Raw genomic sequence first — 19,501 nt, 5'->3', positions numbered from 1 at the left:
ACTCAAGTAAAAAAGAAAAAGTATTAGCATCAAAAAGTAAACAAACTCTTTATGCAGAATGGCCGATGGCCATTTCCGAATAATTTATGTCAAATTTTTGAATTGTAATCTATAATTTGATAGATCAATGCACGTATGATTTCAATCTTGCAGCTGGTAAAGGTCGGGCACATTATAATAAAATGTAAATACTCAAGTAAACTTACCTCAAAATTGTACAGTACTTGAGTAAATGTACTTTACACCACTGGTTTATACACATAACTCGTCACAACTGGTCAGATACTAGGGTTTGTTCTATTCTATTCTATTCTATATTTTATAATCACGCCCCTTATGCAAGCAGCTCTCCGTTAGTGTGTGTGTGATCCAGGGGGAAGTGGGCGGGTTCTAGCCTACTAGTGAATTGCGCTTTAAGATGCAAAAGCGTAATCATGTAGCAGCCTCGACAGGTTTGATAGCCTACATGCTAAACTACAGATGTTGCGCTCGGGGGAACGACTAATATAAAAAGGTAACATATGTTTACATGTTGGTGAGTATTGTAATCCAATCAGCCGACCTCACATCTGGTTCAGCGGGCGATGGCAGCCGCCGCATCCCCACGAGAGTACTGCAGCCTCGGCTGGAGAGTTCGTGGAGAGCCGGGGGATTCTTTCCCTGCGCCTCCCGCTGCTTCTTAGCACGTTTGCATCTATTTCTATTTCAGATCGCTAAATAAGCGGATTGGCTACATGTCTATAACTAGTTTAACGCCATAATAATGTTAAGCTGAATCTGTATATGTTCCAGAGTAGCGAGCCACAAATGTAGTCGATGTTGCCAGTTGCCGAGGCTAATCATGGCCCCCCTTCCCCATGCAGGCTAGAAATGAAGTACAAGTAGTAAAATCATAGGCTATTAAAAAAAAAAATTACGAACAACTCTGTATGATTTTTAAAATATGACTGAATTAATGTAGAATTATTTTCACCACAATGGTCGCAATGGTACCAGATCCATCCAAATGCATATTTGGATTTTTTTTTTTTTCAGCGCCCCCAATGTTTTTTTAAAAAGCCCCGAATTTTTAAAATAACTTCAACTTTGTGTCATTTCCCCTCAGTCTCTCTGACTGGACCGGCAAATCAGTGAAGCAAAAGTTATGTTACTGGGGAAATATCACCTTCGTTTTAAGATTAGTAAAGCTGTTTTATGCCAAATTCCTACCCTTCCCTTTTAAGTTATGAAACTTAACCCTTGTGTTGTCTTCCCGTCAACCTTGAAAAAAACCTTTTTCGGCGTTTTTGACACCACGTTTTTGCTTTCTACAACGTTTTAAATTGTTAAATTTTTCTTCAACACATTTTCAGCGCTTATTTCTACGTCCCATATTTTCTGATATAAAACAAAAATTGAAAACGGGTCAATGTGACCCGAAGTCAACACAATGGGTTAAACATAGTAACATCAGACGATTTTTGCCTCTTTTTAGTTGGCAGAAGTGAGAATTAGTCATCCCCAATATTAGTTGTGTTCAGGTTTCAGAATGATGAAGACAGTTGGAGAACAGTTAGGTATAAAACAGGATGTGGGCTCTTCAGGATGATTTTTTTCCCTTGGTAACCATAATGTCTTTCCTAAATGATTTACAGATTTTTAGGTATTCTATTATCAAATGGCTTGAAAAAAAATGCATATAAACTTGTAAAGTGAGGAAATTTGTGTTGGTAGATTATTTACAATGCTTTTTGGCAATACATCTTATGCCGTTGAAAAGCCTGTTTAATTCCCTTTCAAATGGTGCCCCATTTGTAAGGAACATGCATTTGTGGGATGAGCAGCTGAGTATGTGGGTTGCGCTCATGAAAAAATTTGCCAAATCTTCTCTGCCAATGCCAAACCGCTTATTCTGCAGTTGACTCGTTTGGTGTTTGGTGGATTGGATGATTGAAGTTTAAAGAAACAAGACATATTGGCAATTTAACAATTTATTCATTTCAAAAACAGGGGCCTCAGTAGCGTGTGGAAGAACCATACATGGTCACAACAGCCTGGCACCTCCTCCTCATGCTGGTCACCAGCCTGGTCACACACTGCTGTGGGATGGCATCCCATTCTTCAACCAGCAGTCCTGACCTCAACCCCATTGGACACTTGTGGGATCAGCTTGGGCTCGTGCCAGAGTGACCAACACAACCACGTTGACTGACTTGCGACAAATGCTGGTTGAAGAATGGGATGCCATCCCACAGCAGTGTGTGAGCAAATTTTTCATGGGCGCAACCCACATACTCATCGGTGCTGCTCATCCCACAAATGCATGTTCCTTTCAAATGGCCATTTGAAAGGGAACTAAACAGGCTTTCCAACGGTATAAGATTTGTTGCCAAAAAGCGTTGTTAACACAGAGAAATAATCTAGCAAACACAAATTTCCTTACTTTTTGTGCTAAGTTTAGTTGCTGTAAATGGAGCATGCATCTGGACCCAGGTTTGGACTGAGCCCCAAATGTTTACGCCTGGCTCCGCCCCCGGTCTTAGCAGCAGGAATTTAAAAGCAAAATGTAAGAAAAAGCCCAAGATGACGTCCTCAAATGTCTTGTTTTGTCCACAACTCAAAGATATTCAGTTTACCGTCACAGAGGAGAGAAGAAACTAGAACATATTCGGCACCGTCAGACACCGCTTACCAAGAGCCTGGGTCTGTCCCAGGTTTCTTCCTAAAAGGGAGTTTTTCCTCGCCACTGTCACACTAAAAGCTTGCTTTTGGGGAATTACTGGAATTGTTGGGTCTTTGTAAATTATAGAGTGTGGTCTAGACCTACTCTATCTCTAAAGTATCCTGAGATAACTCTTGTTATGATTTGACACTATAAATAAAATTGAATTGAATCCACATTTAAGAAGCTGCAGTCAGAATGCTTTTTGACTCAACCTGATTTAATTGATTATCAAAATAGTTGGCGATTAATTTAGTAGTTGACCATTCATCGATTTAATCTTTGCAGCTCTAAAAATTACCACGTTGCCTCATGTTCTGTCCAACAGGTTATGGATTCAAACCTTCCTTGTTTTATCCTCTTCATCTTGGTTGGCTGTGTCAAATGCTCTTCTGAATACCACCCCCACAACGGCACCCGCCACTATGATTACTGCGTGCTCGGAGCCGGGCCTGCAGGACTGCAGATGGGATATTTCCTCTCCAAGGCTAAAAGAGACTACATCATCTTGGAGAGGAACTCCGGACCGGGCAGCTTCTTTAACAAGTAGGAAACTTTATGAAAGCATAAAGTCATATGGTAATAGTCTCATGTTTCCAGCTTTATCTCCACAGCGCTGTGGAGTAAGGTCTGGCTACATCACAGATGCATTCTGGGATAGGAGAAAAAAAAGCTCTGGGTTGTTTACATTTCTTTAACCAATTACAATCGTCTTGGGTGGCGCTAAGCTCCGGACACAGCGACAGCGGCTATGCTAAATAGTCTCAGGAAGGAACTTGTTTTGGTGGAACATTTGCACCCCGCAAAAGAAAACCCCACATAAAATATTAAATTAAGTTAACTGTTGACACAATACAGTAACGTGAGCTATTTAAATGAGCTTATACATGGTTAAACCTCATTGGCTCTTACCAGTGTATCTCTGTGTGTACTTTGTCCACAGCAATCCCACCAATCGGTCCCAAAACGTCCCAGTTAGAGAGGAAATGCCGGAAACGAAATCTTCACAATCATTCAACGAAAGAGCCAAGCAGGCCTACCTTATTGCACGATCCAAATTTTCTTCAAAACTTGCAATTTTCAGTGTGTAGCTTGCAAGTCGTTTCCCGTAGCGATGGGATTTTCAGAAAGGCAAAACACAGAGAGTAGATGGTGAGGGGCAAAGCCTGACATTGCGCTGTCAGCTTTACCCTGGAAATGCACTTCCATTAATTCAGACTACAGTATATGAAATGAGACAACTGTACCTGTCTACCCTCCTGAATCACCTTTGACACATGCCTTCTCTGCTCTGTTTTGTGTGTCAAGGTATCCCAGGCACAGGAAGCTCATTAGTATTAACAAGATCCACACAGGAAGGCAGAACCGAGAATTCAACCTGCGCCATGATTGGAACTCGCTGCTGAGCGACAAACCTGACCTGCTGCTCAAGAGAGTGAGCAGGGAGTTTTACCCGCCAGCTGATGCCTTCCCGCTCTATCTGTCCACGTTTGTGAAGGAGCTCGGGCTGAAGGTCCGGTATGGTGTGGACATCGGAAGGATCAGGGCAGTGCAGTCAGTCACTGGCAGAAGATACATCCTGACTGATCAACATGTGTCGGACTACACATGCAGGTAGTTTGCTTCACTGAGGCTACATTTACACTACTACCTTTTGGTTTTTTTGGGTCCTTTTGTAGCCAAAAAACAATCTCTGTACACACAAACGTTTTAGCTCCAGTAATAATAGAATAATAATAGATTTTATTTGTAATGCACTTTACATTTGGAGCAAATCTCAAAGTGCTACAGTTAAGATCATAAAAGCATGGTAAAAACATCAATATAAAATACAAATAGCGCGACGACTTGCAGGGTTAGTTAAAACTCAAAAGTTCTCCTAAAAAGAAATGTTTTTAGTCCTTTTTTAAAAGTCTCAATAGTTTGGGGTGCCCTCAGAGGGTCGGGGAGGGCATTCCAGATCCGAGGAGCGGCAGAACAGAAAGCCCGATCACCCATGGTGCTGAGCTTAGTCCTGGGGAGAAGGAGGCGATTTGAGTTTGTTCACCGGAGGGATCGAGTTGTAGTTGGAGGTAGCCAAACTAACAAGTAGCATATGCTTGTCTCAAAGATTAAGCCATGCAAGTCTAAGTACACACGGCTGGTACAGTGAAACTACAAATGGCTCATTAAATCAGTTATGTTTGGCAACAATGGCAAAAAGACGATGGATTTATTTGTCTTTATTTGGACTGACAACGAGGTAGAACTGTTACTTAAAGTAACACGTGGCTACAAGGCAACAATAGACAAAGGTTTGTGCTAGTCCAGAATACAAAGCAACCCCGGAGTTTTCAAACGAAAAGTGGGGCAGCAGTGTTTGCAAATTTCTCCGTTTTAGGGGCTCGGAAACTCTGGAGTAGTATTGAAGTGAGGCGTAAACGTAAAGAAAGATGTTTGTTTTTAAACCAAAGCGTAGTAGTGTAGATGTAGCCTAAACCTGAAATGAAAATGTAACATTTATTTGAATTTGGACTGCATCGTGTTGTGCTTCTGTCCTCTCTCTCCCTCAGCGTCCTTCTGGTAGCCACAGGTTTGTGGGTTCCTCACAAGGTAGAGTTTGTCGGTTCTGACCTGGTTGAAGGCTATGAGTCCATCTCCACTAATCCTGAGGACTACAAGGACCAGTCCGTACTGATTCTGGGCAAGGGGAACTCGGCTTTTGAAACAGCCCAGAGCATCTTGGGAAGAGCAAGTCATGTGCACATGATCAGTTCCAGCCCTGTTCGACTCGCTTGGCAAACACATTATGTTGGAGATCTCAGGTAGCGCTAAATATTTCGTCATTTATTCCCTTATCTTTTCGGTCTTTGTGATTTTGCTTTATTTGTACATCGGTGGTTCCAAACCAGATGTAGCCCCCACAGTAGATATTTACAATATTCTTTGCATACAATTGAATTGTCAGCGTTAAGGTCGTTTTGGTCATGTCTGTGTGGCAGAGGATGGATATTTTAACCATTTATCCATTACTTTTAGCTACTTATTTGAAATCCGTTACTTTTTTAGCTAACTATTTCAACTGTGTATCCATTACTTTTAGCTAACTCTTTTAACATTTATCCATTACTTTTAGCTAACTCTTTGAACTTTTATCCATTACTTTTAGCTAACTCTTTGAACTTTTATCTATTGCTTTTAGCTAACTCTTGAAACATTTATCCATTAATTTTAGCTAACTATTTACACTGTTTATCTATTACTTTTAGCTAACTATTTCAACAGTTTATGCATTACTTTAAGCTAACTGTTTATCTATTACTTTTAGCTAACTATTTCAACAGTTTATGCATTACTTTAAGCTAACTGTTTATCTATTACTTTTAGCTAACTATTTCAACAGTTTATGCATTGCATTAAGCTAATTGTTAATCCATTACTTTTATCTATTTCACAATTGACCACAAGTGACCTACTTTATTTGTTTTTCAGAGCTGTGAATAATGAGCTCATAGACACATATCAGCTGAAGTCCCTTGATGGCTTGTTGGAGGCACACCTGGATAAAATAGTTATCGCTCAACGAAAGGAGCAAGGCAGGACGAGGTCAGGTGAAAAGAAGAAAGAGAAGAAGGGACAGTTGTACGTGACATTAAAGAAGTTTTTACAACATCAGAAACAGAAGAACAGCTCTGATGTGACAGGAGAAGAGCTGCCAGGATATTACATCGACAACTTCTCTTTGCGGAAGCCCTACGACCGGGTGATTCGATGCCTTGGATTCCGATTCAACTTCAGCGTATTTGACAGGTATAGACTCATGAAACATGGTAGGCTTATAAAGCTTATCAGTGACCGCCCACTTTTTTGGCTCTTTTTTGACTCTGGTTCCAGAAGTGACTTTTCCCCATTCAATATCTCCATTGACATTTCAGAAAAATGCTTATATAAAGAGTTTTAAGCATGTAACTGAGCCAACCAGCTAAGGGATGAATCATGACCATGAAACATTTCTGTGCAAAAGAACAATGGGATTTTTACTTCGGGAACCACACTGTTAAGCTATTTTGTACTGTGTCAACATCCATACATGAATGTAATGCCCCTCTCTTGCATCATATTACTATGTTTAAAATGTCCAAGCTGTTTTATTTATATAATATTCCATCTCCCTAGCTCTGCCTGCCCACCGAAAAGTGACAATGCCAAAGGGCGGTTGCCGAAGGTGACAGCCTGGTATGAAGGGAAGAACACTCCTGGCTTGTTTGTGCTGGGAACTGCTGCTCACTCCAGAGACTACCGCTCATCTGCTGGCGGCTTCGTCCATGGGTTCCGGTACACAGGTGAAAGGCCAACAGATGTTTATATATTGTATTTTGTGATATTTGTTCGTAGCACCCTTTCTGCCATAGCTATCACATCTTGGTATGTTTCCAAATGCAGGACATGTAGTCAATAGACCGAATCACCATGACGTGGTGCTAACACTTTTGGGTAGACAAATAGCCGTAGATTTGAACTGCGGAGATATGTGAAATCTTCAGAATATTTCTGTTGTCATTTTCTGCCGTAACTGTTAAGTTTAAAGATATATAGTTAAACACTGAGGCCTGACCTATTTATTGTCTCTGCTGTGCTTATTTTCTGTACTGTGTTGCCTTGCTAGCATCTTTGTTAAACCAATCCTAGTGTTACAAACACCAACATCTCACCGCCGGTTGGACTGACTGCTAGTTTGGGTGGTGTCATTTTCTTTAGTCTGTGGCCCAACAGGTAAATTAGCTCTCTAAGTTAGTCAAAGTGTTGACGTATGAAAGCATCAAACATGCATTTTAGATGAATGAGACGAGAATATTCAGTTGATCCTCGTCCCCGTTTGCTCAACGCTGATAAATTGTATGTACGTGACGCAGGGGTTTTCTACCTGGAAGTTATTAATTAATGTCCTCTGACATGGGTGAATGCTAGGTTTTGGTGTGCTGCTGGACCTTAGCGCAGCTTTTGATACAGTGGATCACAACATCTTGAAAGACTCAAATACTGGGTTGGTATCTCAGGGAGCGCCCTGGATTGGTTCACCTATCTTTCAGATAGAAGTTTTTCTGTGTCACGTGGTCTCTATTGTTCAGAAACTGCTGCCCTTTCCTGTGGGGTGCCTCAGGGTTCTGTGTTAGGTCCGATTTCATTTGCATTGTATATGCTTCCCCTGGGACATATAATTAGCCAATTTGGAGATATCCGTTATCACAAAGTGTTGGAATTGCTTAACTGTTTGACTTCCATCAAGGATGGGCTGCTAAACAACTTCGTACAGCTAAATGAAGATAATACCAAAGTAGGGCTAGGCGATATGGAGAAAATCAAATATGACGATATTTTTGACCAAATACCTCGATGTCGATACTGCAACGATATTGTAGTGTTGAATGTTGGTGCTTTTTCAAAATATTTACACAATGAGATTTTTGATAAATAATAATGTGGAGATAATGAATAAGTAATAATAATATCGATATATTACACAGCTTCCAAGGTTATTCAGCTTTTGGGGTCCCTTTCTTCAGAGGTACAATCCAAACTGAGAAATCTTGGTGTTATATTTGATAATAACATGTATTTTGATCGTGTCAAATCACTGACCCGCACATGTTTCTTTTCAATTAAGAAAGTTACTTAGAGCAGTTGTTTCTCATTCTGAGCTTGAGATGATCATTTATGGTTAAAAACACTGTATTGATTTTCTGCCACAGTGCGTGCTGTACATCGTGTACTTGAACAACGTTACCATAGTAACCCGTGGCCATCGACAAAACTGTTGACAACGCAGCTGCAGTCCTGGATTCTGAAGCGGGTTGGCGAGGCTTCTGGGCCATACCAAATGTTTGAGGTGCTTGGGGACGTTATACTTCTACGAGGGTAAGCGGATATTATTTTGATATCACTAGTAATAGTTGGCTACTGGCCAGGAGGTATTAGACACCCAAACCAATTACTATTTCTAACAAGCAGCGCTTGAATCGACAGATGATGTATGAATTGCAATAGTCTCGCATTGCCAGATCTATCTCCACAGCGCTTTAAATTAGCTGATACATAGTTAAACCTAATTTGCTCTTACCAGTGTATTGCTGTGTAACTTTGTCCACAGCAATCCCTAAAACGTCCCAGTTAGAGAGGAAACGCCGTAAACATATTCTTAGTAACGCTTTACAATCATTCCCCAAAAGAACCAAGCAGACCTGCCTTGTTGCACGATTTTCTTCAAAACTTGCCATTTTCAGCGTCAAGCTTGCTAGCTCGAAGTTATTTGTTGTTTAAAGTAGGGCTTTCACTCCGAACTTCGTTATTCGAATATAATTCGAATATTTAAAAAAAGAATGATATTCAAACAAATATTAGGCAGCCCTTAATATTCGAACCTGTTATGGGCATTATTTTTTGTAAATGTGTTTGCTTGTAAACGTTGTTTTCAATTCAGATTCCGAGGCTTTTTCACGCATTTCAAAATGTAACTACACGTTGCGGCGACGCACGTCGCTCGGCCGTGGCTTGGTAGCGTTGCATTTCCCCCCCAACTAATTTCCTGGTTCTCCTTCTCCATAAACACCATGAGATCAAGGAGAGGGTTAACTTCTCCTGCTCCAGATCTCCCACCGTGGTCAGAAAGAACAGGGGAGACACTTTGGTTCTCTCACTAGGACTCTAGAGTCACTACTAACTCTGAAGAAAATCACCTCACTCGCTCTACCACACACACACACACACACACACACGCCGGCTCATAGGATTGGGCATTGAGAACTGATTCCTACTTGGATTCGTTTAAAAAATTACGATTCCAGTACAATCGTTTCTTTATTGGAATCGTTTGGCGGATTTGGTTTCAGATCTGATAATGGGTTCCAAATTTAAAATGCGCAAGTTTTGGTTTCCGTAGCAGCCAGGCGCTTGTTGTGTTGCAGCCATGGAGCACAGTAAGCGGCGCTCTAGTCTGGCTTTATTTTACGTTGGAAAAAGCCCCGTCAAACTGCAAAACACCATTGAATCAAAATAAAACTTGCCTCTTATTTGTGAAATAAGCATTCAACTCCACCACTCAAAGAATCGAAAGGAAGAATCAGAATTGGAATCAGAATCGTTAAAATCCAAACGATGCCCAACCCTACCGGCTCGACACACACACCAGCGCAGGTATAAACTTCTGACCACTTACGTAGGTTACGGTGAAAGCTCCGAACTTCCTGTGGAAAGCATGCTGTTTGTGTTTAATCCAGGGTCTGACATTTAATAAAAAGTCGTGGCAGTGTGTTTTTCTCCTGAAAACATCATTGCCTGCCTATTGACATTGACTGATACGCTGCCCTCTGGTGGAAGGAACATATCCAACTTAAGTTTGATACGAATATAGGTCTTACTGAAGGCATTTAATGGTCAAAATATTATTAATAGATATTCAAATATTAATAAACAAACAAACTTTGAATATGATTTTTGGGCAAAAGTCAAAGCCCTAGTTTAAAGTAGCGAAGGTATTTTGAGAACGGCAACACAGAGCGGAATGGGCTTTATCCTGGAAATGAATGTACTTCTGTTAATCCCGACTAGAATTGCAACAACTGGATATTTAGTATCACTCCCTGTGTATACTGATTACATAGAATGCTGCTCTCCTGTCCTACATTACCTTTTCCACAGTAAACAAATGTACTGTACAGTGTAATCCCTTTTTTTTCAAGCTCATCATATTTTGTTCCTTCCTTCTCTCCTTGACTCGAAGCTCTCACTGTGAATACGTGGAAGAGTTTACACTCCAGGCCTTGCCTCAGTTCTCCAATCTCTCGGGCCACGAGGTCTCAGACCATGGACTGATCGTTCTAGTCATGCAGTATGGGAAGAAGAAGATAGATTATCTTGGGCCGGAAAGGACTGAAGGAGACTGGACCAAAGCATGGAAATCCAACTTTCTGCACCCTGTTTTATACTACTATGACACACTTCCTACTGGTGAGTAGAAATACTGTCCCATTTAAAACGTGTACATTTTAGGAGTAAAATGACTGCAGTTTTGACAGGAAAACAAACTCGGATTGAAGGTTAATGTAAGCTTTTTTTGTTTGTATTCCCCAGAGGAAGAAATGAAGCTCCGTCCCTCTGGCTGGGCTTTACCGAGGCCCAAGGCAATTCATCACATGGTCGAGGACTTCCTCGCTGAATGGGATAGTCCCTTATCTCACATCCAGCCTTTGCGGCGCTTCCTGGAGCACTGTGTCCAGACTGACCTCAGGGCCTTCTATGCGGGTAAAGCTGTGTGTTTTGTACTGCAAATACTATTTTTAAAATATGAATTTCACACTAATTTCTGTATTATTAATATAAAAAAATGTATTACACAAATGGGCCATTTCTGTGACACTCCCAGCGCTGCACAACCCTGCGACGGATAGCCAGATCGCCTGATCTATTGTAAATGATGCTGCTAAGCAACAAAGTGGACCAAGATACAGTACATTAGTTATAGTCTATATCCACGACGTTCCACCTCCAGGATTGCTTCGGTGCCAACGGTGTGTGTGTTGGCGTTCTAACCTCCGGTGGATTTCTGAGGACTATGGTTAACTGCTCCTCAGATCTCTGCAGGGTAAATCCAGACAGCTAGCTAGACTATCTGTCCAATCTGAGTTTTCTGTTGCATGTACACACGTTCCACCAAAACAAGTTCCTTCCTGAGAATATTTTGCAGCGGCACCGTGCCTCCGTTCAGCGCTTAGTCCAGACAATTGTGATTGGTTTAAAGATATGCCAATGAACCAGAGCACGTTTTTCTCCCCTCCTGGAATGCTGTGTGGACTACTAGACCTTCCTCCACAGCGCTGTGGAGGAAGGTCTCGCAATGCGAGACTACATTATTTGTGACTAACCAGCTTGTATTACACAGTATTATAGGAAATCCTAGAACCGCAGATTTTAGTGTGACTCACTCCTGTGTTTTCTCATGTTTTTTTAGAATCATGTTTCCGCTCAGCCCTTACCCACCGAAAGCCGCCGCTGTTTTGTCAGCAAGGATACTTGAAGCGGCAGGGTGTCGCTCACCGCAAACAGCCGTGGCAGCACATTCATGACGCTGGACTGATGCCTACTGAGCAAGATGCAGGCACATCCGTGGCTGACCCCGCATTCTCCAACTGCCTGGCACAAGCTGGAGCCTCCAAGTCCTCAGGACTGAAACTTGACTCCTGATTGTTTTTCTCAAGCGTTTTAAAGCCATGCCTATGATGCTGTTTAGGTTCCTCAAACTTGCTACCTCCACCACCCATAATTCCCTCCTCAAAACCAAATATTCTGACAGAATACTATAACCTAAAAGTAAGACAATTTCTTCTTACAAACCCTCGTCACCACATGTGAATGTCTAATGGTACGTGTCCACAGTGGCGTTTTTTGACGGTAGGGATCGCCCCGCTTTTCAGGATGGGCTCTTGATGGGCTTGTGACACGCAGTCATCAATTTCTCTTCAATGACGAGCCAAGAAAACAGGCTACGCCCTCCGACAACCATGATGGCTGAACCTGATTGGATGATTGCTTTACTCGTGGGCTGTCTGCTCCCGAATTTCAAAACAGACCAACATAGTGGCTTGTTTGGAAACTTATTTTGCGAAAATAGTTCACCAAAATGTGTTCCTGAGTTTTCGAGAGGCAGAGAGTCAAGCTGGATGCCCCTGATTTGCATAAAGTTGCCTGGACCTTAACTTTATGCTAATGACGAGCGGGCAACTCGTAAGTCACCGTGAAACACTACCAGAATTCATTGCACGGCTGCTTACACAGACAATGAATGGCACAACCAAAGAGTTATTTTCCTTTCTTTATTTTGATAATGTTTAAATGTCCAAAGAAGTAAAATTATTATAGTAATTCACAAGAAATAATCAAAGATTATTGGAAAGTCTAAAAAAAAGAAAGAAGCATAACTTTGTCTATTTCCTCCTTTTAGTAATTATCTCGCGGCCCCTCTAGCTCATGCAACCTCCTGGGGACCCACTGTTTATCACTGGAGAGGCACTTTGTCCTTTGAATGTTCCTTGAATGTCATTCCTCACGAAATATGTCTATACATTATAATATGTCATTTTTATATCATGGAAGTCTAGATTATATGAAGCTGTATAGGTGGTGGGTGGGTGTGTCAAAAATGATTATGCATTTTACACGATGTTACCTGATGAAACATACATTAAAGAGGAAATACAGCCTGTTTTTTAATTCAAATTCTTGTGGTTTGTGGACTATTGTTGATTTTTCACGGTGCGCATGCGCGGAGCAACTGGTTCAGCACGGGTACTGTTTGATTGGCTGCCCGGTTGCGTAGCTCCTATTGGACAGAAGCTAATGAACAACACGGAATCTGATTGGTCGTTATTGTACTTGGAGCTGTAGACTGTACAATGAGTGTGCATTTTACTACATTTTTACCCGATAATGAAAAAGTGAAATAGTGGACATTTTGGTGTTGTAAAGGAAGTGTGTCAGTACCAAGTGTCTTCTGCTGTTGAAATAGCGCAAATTACCCAGGATACAAAGGCTTTAATGGGGGGAGTTTCTGCGTTGGCGTGCCGTGCAATGGCCCCATGGCGTCGCTGACGGCGCAGCTGTCATATTCAAAGCTGCCCAACATTAAAGGCGACTTTATTTCCTTTATGCTTTGGCGGTAGTAGTAGTAGTAGTAGTAAGGAACGTAGTATAAACACAACATAGCCTACATATGTCACGATAAAACATGGACGGGTGGAGCCCAATCGTTGCACCAGCCTCGGATAACGACCGCTCCAGCTCCGAGGGGGAGTACATGGTGGAGCCTGGACCCGAAGGCGAAACCCGGGAGGTGTTCGACAGAGAGCAGCGGGCTAACCTGGAGAGGATGGACCCGGGCGGTACCGCTGCTGTGGGGTTTGGGATAAGTGGGACCGGCGAGGGCAAAGTGGTGTTGGGTCGAGTCGGACAGAGAGACGACAAAGAACTCCGGTACCTGCACTTGTTATGGGAGCCGGGGCGAAGTGAGCTGGGTGGAACCGGTGGGGTGACGAGCAAGATGGGGAAGGTGACGGGGACCAGGGCCAGGCGGCACCACAGAGTTGTCCGGAACCTCGGTCCTATGGGTAAAGACATTTATGGTAAGGGACACGTAACATTTTCTGGTAACTTGAAAAGTAAACAAGACGTGCGTGTGGTGTGGAGAGAGCTAACGTTAGCCGTTAGCTACATTTGTTTAGCTACAATGTATATACCTAGTATATATACTGTCTATGGTATATACCTATTCAATGGAATTTAATTGCTAAGCAACAGCCTGGCCCCTTTATTAACGTCCTGTCAGCTAATAAACGTCGGTCCATTTACAATATGTTTACATCTGTGAAATGGTCAATGTGTTTAATAATAGTTAGACTTCTAGCTTTGTGAATATGGGGATTTTATACAAAAGACAGTTGGGTTATGGTGACTTAAAATATATACGTATGAGTAATATAGATCTACCCAAAACAGGTAAAGGTAATTTAGTTATATTAAAGTGTTATGCAGTGAATACCAGAAGAAAACATGTAAGTAAGCTATGTGTTAGTGTATGATGTAATGACCAAAATCTCAGTAGCTACTGGATCTAGTCTCATCTCTGATTAGCTGAGGCATAACATGTTATCCACTATGTGAAACCGCCTAGCTCAAAATGTAATACTTGACTTGCACATACAACATACACTTGCATACATGCATATTATTATGCATACACCTACAAATAAAATAAGTACTAAAAGTAATCAGTTTGTTGATATGTATGTACAAGTCAAGTATTCAATTTTGGCCTAGGCAGATTATCCTGATCCATGTCCAGCGTTACGTGAGTGAAGTCTTTGTTGCTCCGATGTCATGCAATAATGACCCCATTCATCTAATCATAAAGCATTATTTACATACTTGTCACTCTGAATGTCTTATCTCCACAGCTGTGAAAAGACTGAGGGAAGCAGCAAACAGCAATGACATCGACACAGGTAACAACCGTAAGGTGATGCAGTAAAATGGTGTGAGGGAAAGATGAAGAAAGGCTGTGTCTTGCTAATACAATTGTGTTCTTCCAGTTCGAAAGCTCCTGCAAGATGACATAGACCCCTGTGCAGCAGATGACAAGGGAAGGACAGCCCTCCATTTCTCTTCCTGCAATGGCAATGAGAGCATTGGTAGGTTGGTGATTAACGCGTTGTGACCGTGTTATATGAAATCACGTATTATGGTTTCAGTTTGAAAAGCAGTTTGTTCACCATACGTATTTCTGATATTCATGAATTTGTTTATACACTTCCCTTAAGTGTACGATGCATTTTAGAATCAGCGACAGTTAGTCTAAATTTGATGTTGAACATCCTTTATTTTTTGTCTGTAGTGCAATTATTGCTGAGCCACGGCGCTGACCCCAACCAGCGAGACAGTCTGGGGAATACCCCCCTCCATCTGGGTAAGAGAGAACAATCCCCATGGCCCGTAAAACCTGTAGCACTGTGGCCAGTAATGCATATGACTGTGGTTTCACTCTGACACACAACTGTGCAGCTGCTGTTGGCTCACACCTGCTAAACATGAACAGCCATTCTGCAGAATGACATAAAGGCAAACTAAGTTCTTGTGATGGTTTTGCATGCAACACGTTTATTTTTGCATTTTGGTTGCAACTCGCCCATTTCTAATTGTTTTTCTGCAGCGGCCTGTACCAACCATGTGCCTGTAATCACCACTTTGCTGAGAGGAGGTGAGAGCGCTGTAGATGTGTTGAATTCTGTGTGCATACATGTAACTCAGTTTCCAAATCATATACACTAACGGTCATATAGTTTCTAAGTTTGGGGTCACTTAGAAATGTCCATTCCACTCCATTACAGACATAATACCAGCTGAGATCAGTTGAATTGTTTTTTAATCAGGGCAGCAGTTTTCAGATTACATTATGTGCTTACATAATTGCAAAAGGTGGTTTATTGTAGATGAAGACAAACATGAGCACTGATTGAGCACTGACTGTTATATGCTATTTTTTTTGGTGTCCCAGTATATAATTGGATTATACACCTGTCAGCCAATCAAAACCCCTTTTTTTTTTTTTGGGCTGTCTGTACATTTCCCACCAAAAGATGGCTGCTTAGAACAAACATAGCTGATTTCAATTTGATTTAAGACATTCCATCAAATGTGGTTGAGGTGTGGGACTGTAACCACTTGAACGTCTTTAGCGATCCTGTACCTTACACTTCCAAAATGAATTGATGTAAACTCTGAATGTAACCATGGTCTAAGGTACCCTCACAGCCCTGTCGGATGAACTCACATACCACATTGTGCAATACAATCTTTCTCATACAATTGAACTGTCAATATTTAGGTTGGTTTGGTCAGCAATCCTACCACTAGCCTACTGGGCTATTGCCAAATTGGGCGAGGCTGAATGTTTCAATCAGTTATCCATTAACTTTACTGTTAGCTAATCATTTGAACTTTTTATTCACTACTTGTGGATACCTATTTAAACTTCTGTGCTCAAGCAACAGCTCGCTTGCTGACTAGTTTTCACACACTCTTATATGACTGCAATATGTAGTGTTCAGGTGTTACAGTGTTAACCCATGGGGATATATTCTTTTAATCAAGTACCCCATGTTGGGAATCACTGCTTTAAGAGATAAGATTAGATAGACTTTATAAGTCCCACACTGGGGAAATTCCCTTTTTACATCAGCTCAAAAAAATTCACACACATCAGAATAACACAAATACACAATAAATCGAAATAGGAAAAATATACAAAAAAAGTATCATAAGAAATAGAAAAACTAGAATAATAGTAATATATACAGTATAAACACCCTTATTATAAACAGACAGGTAAAACAGAGTTAATAAGCTCTAGTGTGATTATTATTCAATTAGAAATGAGAGTTTATGGATTACTATGTGTAACTGAGAGATTTGTTTCTTATGATGTCTGTTTAGGAGCCCGTGTGGACGCCCTCGACCGAGCAGGCAGGACCCCTCTGCATCTAGCACGCTCCAAGCTTAATATTCTGCAGGAGGGAGATTCACGCAGCTTAGAAACCCTGAGAGGGGAAGTCACACAGGTAGACGATGCATTCACTTGCCTGGCTTTAGGCCTCGGATAGATCCTGATTGTTTCGGCAGCTTCATTCTTTGTTTTCAGATGGGTAGTTTTGCTGAAAAGTTGTATATCTGACTTTCACCTTCGTAGATCATTCAAATGCTGAGGGAATACCTGAACTTAATGGGCCAGAGTGAAGCGAAAGAGAGGCTGGAGCACATTTCGACCCAGCTGCAGCACACGTGCACCAAAGAGCAGGTGAGACCTACATACTTCATTGATTTGAAACTGGTAAAGTGAGGACTTAAGGCTGTTTTATGCTCAACTCCACGCCGTAGCTACGCCGTCGCTCCTACGGCGTCGTGACCCTTTCAGAGTTCTGCGTCGGGTTGCTTTGCATCTCGGTGCATTTCACCGCCACAACGCTAGGGGGTGCGTGGTGCGTCTGTGTCGCTCACCACCGAAACGATACTCAGAATGGCAAACCCCAAAGATTGTCGTGCTAAAATATGAATCATGTTTGTTTGGCCTTTTCTTAATTAGATTTTGTAAAAATATTGAGAAATAGACACAGTAAAATCCATTGACCTAGTTAATGTAACCAGAAAATAAGTCTGAGGTTATTTGCGAGGTGTCTGCCAGCCAGTTTATGTTATGTTAGCAAGCAAACTTTAGCGCAACTGCCCACAAAGTACTGCTTATTCAGCTAATTTCAAAACTTTACTGACATATAGAGACTCTACAAACGGATAACCTCGTCATTGGAACCAAAATATGTCTGAGTGTATTTGCAGAACTGATGTCAGTGAACTAGCATGTTGCTACTCCCCACAGTAGGCTGCTTGAAACACCCACTATCAACACACAGGACCAGTCGACCAATCACAGTCCTTGCGGTCAGCGTCGCCTCGACACAAAGTTAAACATTTTTACAGGTGCACGTCGAGCTACAGCGGAGGGCTCGGAGGGGGGTTCGCGGCGAAGCAGAGGGGTAGGCGGGGGTACGCCGTTGATTCGACACAGAAGCATAAATCAGCCTTAATGTAAAATATAGATGTGTTTCAGTTTTGGGGGTTAAATTATGGAATGAACTTAAAGGACAATTACGGCGCAAAACGAACCTAGGGGTTAATAACAGATGTGTACCCAGTCGACCGTTCTCTGGGACATGTTTTCATGCTAATCGAATGTGTTTGTAACTTGAAACAAGCTAGCGCGGACGGCTGATTAGCTTACAACGCTAGTATTCAGGGCACAGGGAAAGTAAAAAAAAATGTTTATACCACTAACAAGGCTCAAAATATCACCACACTTCAACGGTAGCATAATGAGGGTCCCTACATGTAGACCCAAGCATTGACAACTTTGTAAGTGTACAGACAGTTTATTAAAAAGACGGTCGCGTTATCGTATACAGGCGGCCGCCGTCTTGGGAGCTGCTGTCTTTCTAAACTATCTTTTTAATGTAGGGACCCTCATTATGCTACCGTTGAAGTGTGGTGATATTTTGTGGTATAAAATAGCGAATCAGCGGTCCGCGCTAGCTTGCTTCAAGCTACAAACACATTCGATTAGCATGAAAACAGATCCCAGAGAACGGTCGACTGGGTACACATCTGTTATTAACCCCTAGGTTCATTTTGCGCCGGAATTGTCCTTTAATGATGAGTTGAAAATGTGTTGAAACATAAAATCTAATATAATTAAGGGTTATGAAGTTATTTGATTAAAATGTAAAATTACTAGGATTGTACGCAAGTATTTAGTTTCATTTTGTTTTGGAGGATTTCTGGGTGATTCTATGGGGATTATAGGATAGGCAAAAAAAGCCTTTTATTATTGCTTTTTCGGTTATCTACGGTGGCAAATTGTGGGAAATAATTGTTTCTTTCATGTACTATATTAACTGAAATAAAATTATTCATCATCTACTTAGTGAATGATTCTTAGATTTGTATGCATATAAACAAGATGAATGGTGTAACCAAACTTAAATGTATGTCTTTTTAGGTTTGCATGCATTTACTTATATTTCTATAACACACTGTTGTATGTTTTGCTTTTTTTTCCCCCTCAGGTGGATGAGGTGACCGATTTATTGGCCAGTTTTACATCACTCAGTCTACAGAAACAGAATTTGGGAGATAGGTAGAAGATAAAGTGTATGGAGAGCTGTAGTCCTGCTACTTTTTCTCAAGAAAGCCTCTGCTCCCCCTTGGCCAGACGAGCAAATGCTGAACCATGTACTGTGCCGCTGCTCGATCTTGGAAAAAGTCATAATCACAATTATTTTGGTCAACATTGAAATCACGATTATTCACTACTTATTGAACTTAAAGGTCCAGTGTGTAACATGTTTAGCTGTTCATTATCAAAATCTGTGTTGCCTGTTCACAAACGTGTCCTTTTTAATGAATATTTCCCACCACCATCAATTCCAAGTATTCCTTTTGGCTTGAAATTTTACATTTGCATTCGCATGACCTGGGGTAGACGCTCCATATTCATGCTCCATCTTAAAATACGTTAGACGGTAAGGGACATACAGGACATACTGCTCTGCCTTTCACGTTTTCTCTGTCACATGATCAACTCACAGCTGCTGCTAATGCTGCTAATGGGTATCGTAGCTTCCCGGCCCTGTTGGCAAGTTTGAAGAAGGAAACATGGAGGACCACATG

At 41.5% G+C, this 19,501-nt stretch overlaps 2 protein-coding genes across 2 annotated transcripts; both read left to right on the top strand.

Annotated features, from left to right (window-relative positions):
• The first annotated feature begins 368 nt into the window (after positions 1 to 368).
• On the top strand, positions 369 to 12,949 carry foxred2 (FAD-dependent oxidoreductase domain containing 2). Its single transcript, XM_039824413.1, has 10 exons — positions 369 to 514; positions 3,030 to 3,247; positions 4,010 to 4,315; positions 5,254 to 5,505; positions 6,173 to 6,490; positions 6,857 to 7,023; positions 8,431 to 8,596; positions 10,458 to 10,684; positions 10,808 to 10,978; positions 11,685 to 12,949. Exons 2-10 carry the CDS (start codon positions 3,033 to 3,035, stop codon positions 11,915 to 11,917), a joined length of 2,055 nt encoding a protein of 684 aa, XP_039680347.1. The 5' UTR covers positions 369 to 514; positions 3,030 to 3,032; the 3' UTR covers positions 11,918 to 12,949.
• A 194-nt stretch (positions 12,950 to 13,143) lies between these two features.
• On the top strand, positions 13,144 to 19,152 carry ankrd54 (ankyrin repeat domain 54). Its single transcript, XM_039824414.1, has 8 exons — positions 13,144 to 13,851; positions 14,683 to 14,730; positions 14,818 to 14,916; positions 15,120 to 15,191; positions 15,435 to 15,482; positions 16,718 to 16,842; positions 16,971 to 17,078; positions 18,898 to 19,152. Exons 1-8 carry the CDS (start codon positions 13,458 to 13,460, stop codon positions 18,970 to 18,972), a joined length of 969 nt encoding a protein of 322 aa, XP_039680348.1. The 5' UTR covers positions 13,144 to 13,457; the 3' UTR covers positions 18,973 to 19,152.
• Positions 19,153 to 19,501: the final 349 nt, after the last annotated feature.

This window comes from Perca fluviatilis, chromosome 15, assembly GCF_010015445.1.
Source record: "Perca fluviatilis chromosome 15, GENO_Pfluv_1.0, whole genome shotgun sequence".
Taxonomy (NCBI): Eukaryota; Metazoa; Chordata; class Actinopteri; order Perciformes; family Percidae; genus Perca; species Perca fluviatilis.
This window is presented reverse-complemented; position numbering and strand designations above follow the sequence as displayed.

Coding starts and splice junctions, on each gene's coding strand:
- ankrd54 (XM_039824414.1), top strand. CDS start 13,458: ATGGACGGGTGGAGCCCAATCGTTGCACCAGCCTCGGATAACGACCGC. Junction 13,852..14,682: donor TATGGGTAAAGACATTTATG/GTAAGGGACACG, acceptor TTATCTCCACAG/CTGTGAAAAGACTGAGGGAA. Junction 17,079..18,897: donor ACACGTGCACCAAAGAGCAG/GTGAGACCTACA, acceptor TTTCCCCCTCAG/GTGGATGAGGTGACCGATTT.
- foxred2 (XM_039824413.1), top strand. CDS start 3,033: ATGGATTCAAACCTTCCTTGTTTTATCCTCTTCATCTTGGTTGGCTGT. Junction 3,248..4,009: donor CCGGGCAGCTTCTTTAACAA/GTAGGAAACTTT, acceptor TTGTGTGTCAAG/GTATCCCAGGCACAGGAAGC. Junction 7,024..8,430: donor CCATGGGTTCCGGTACACAG/GTGAAAGGCCAA, acceptor TTTCTGCCACAG/TGCGTGCTGTACATCGTGTA.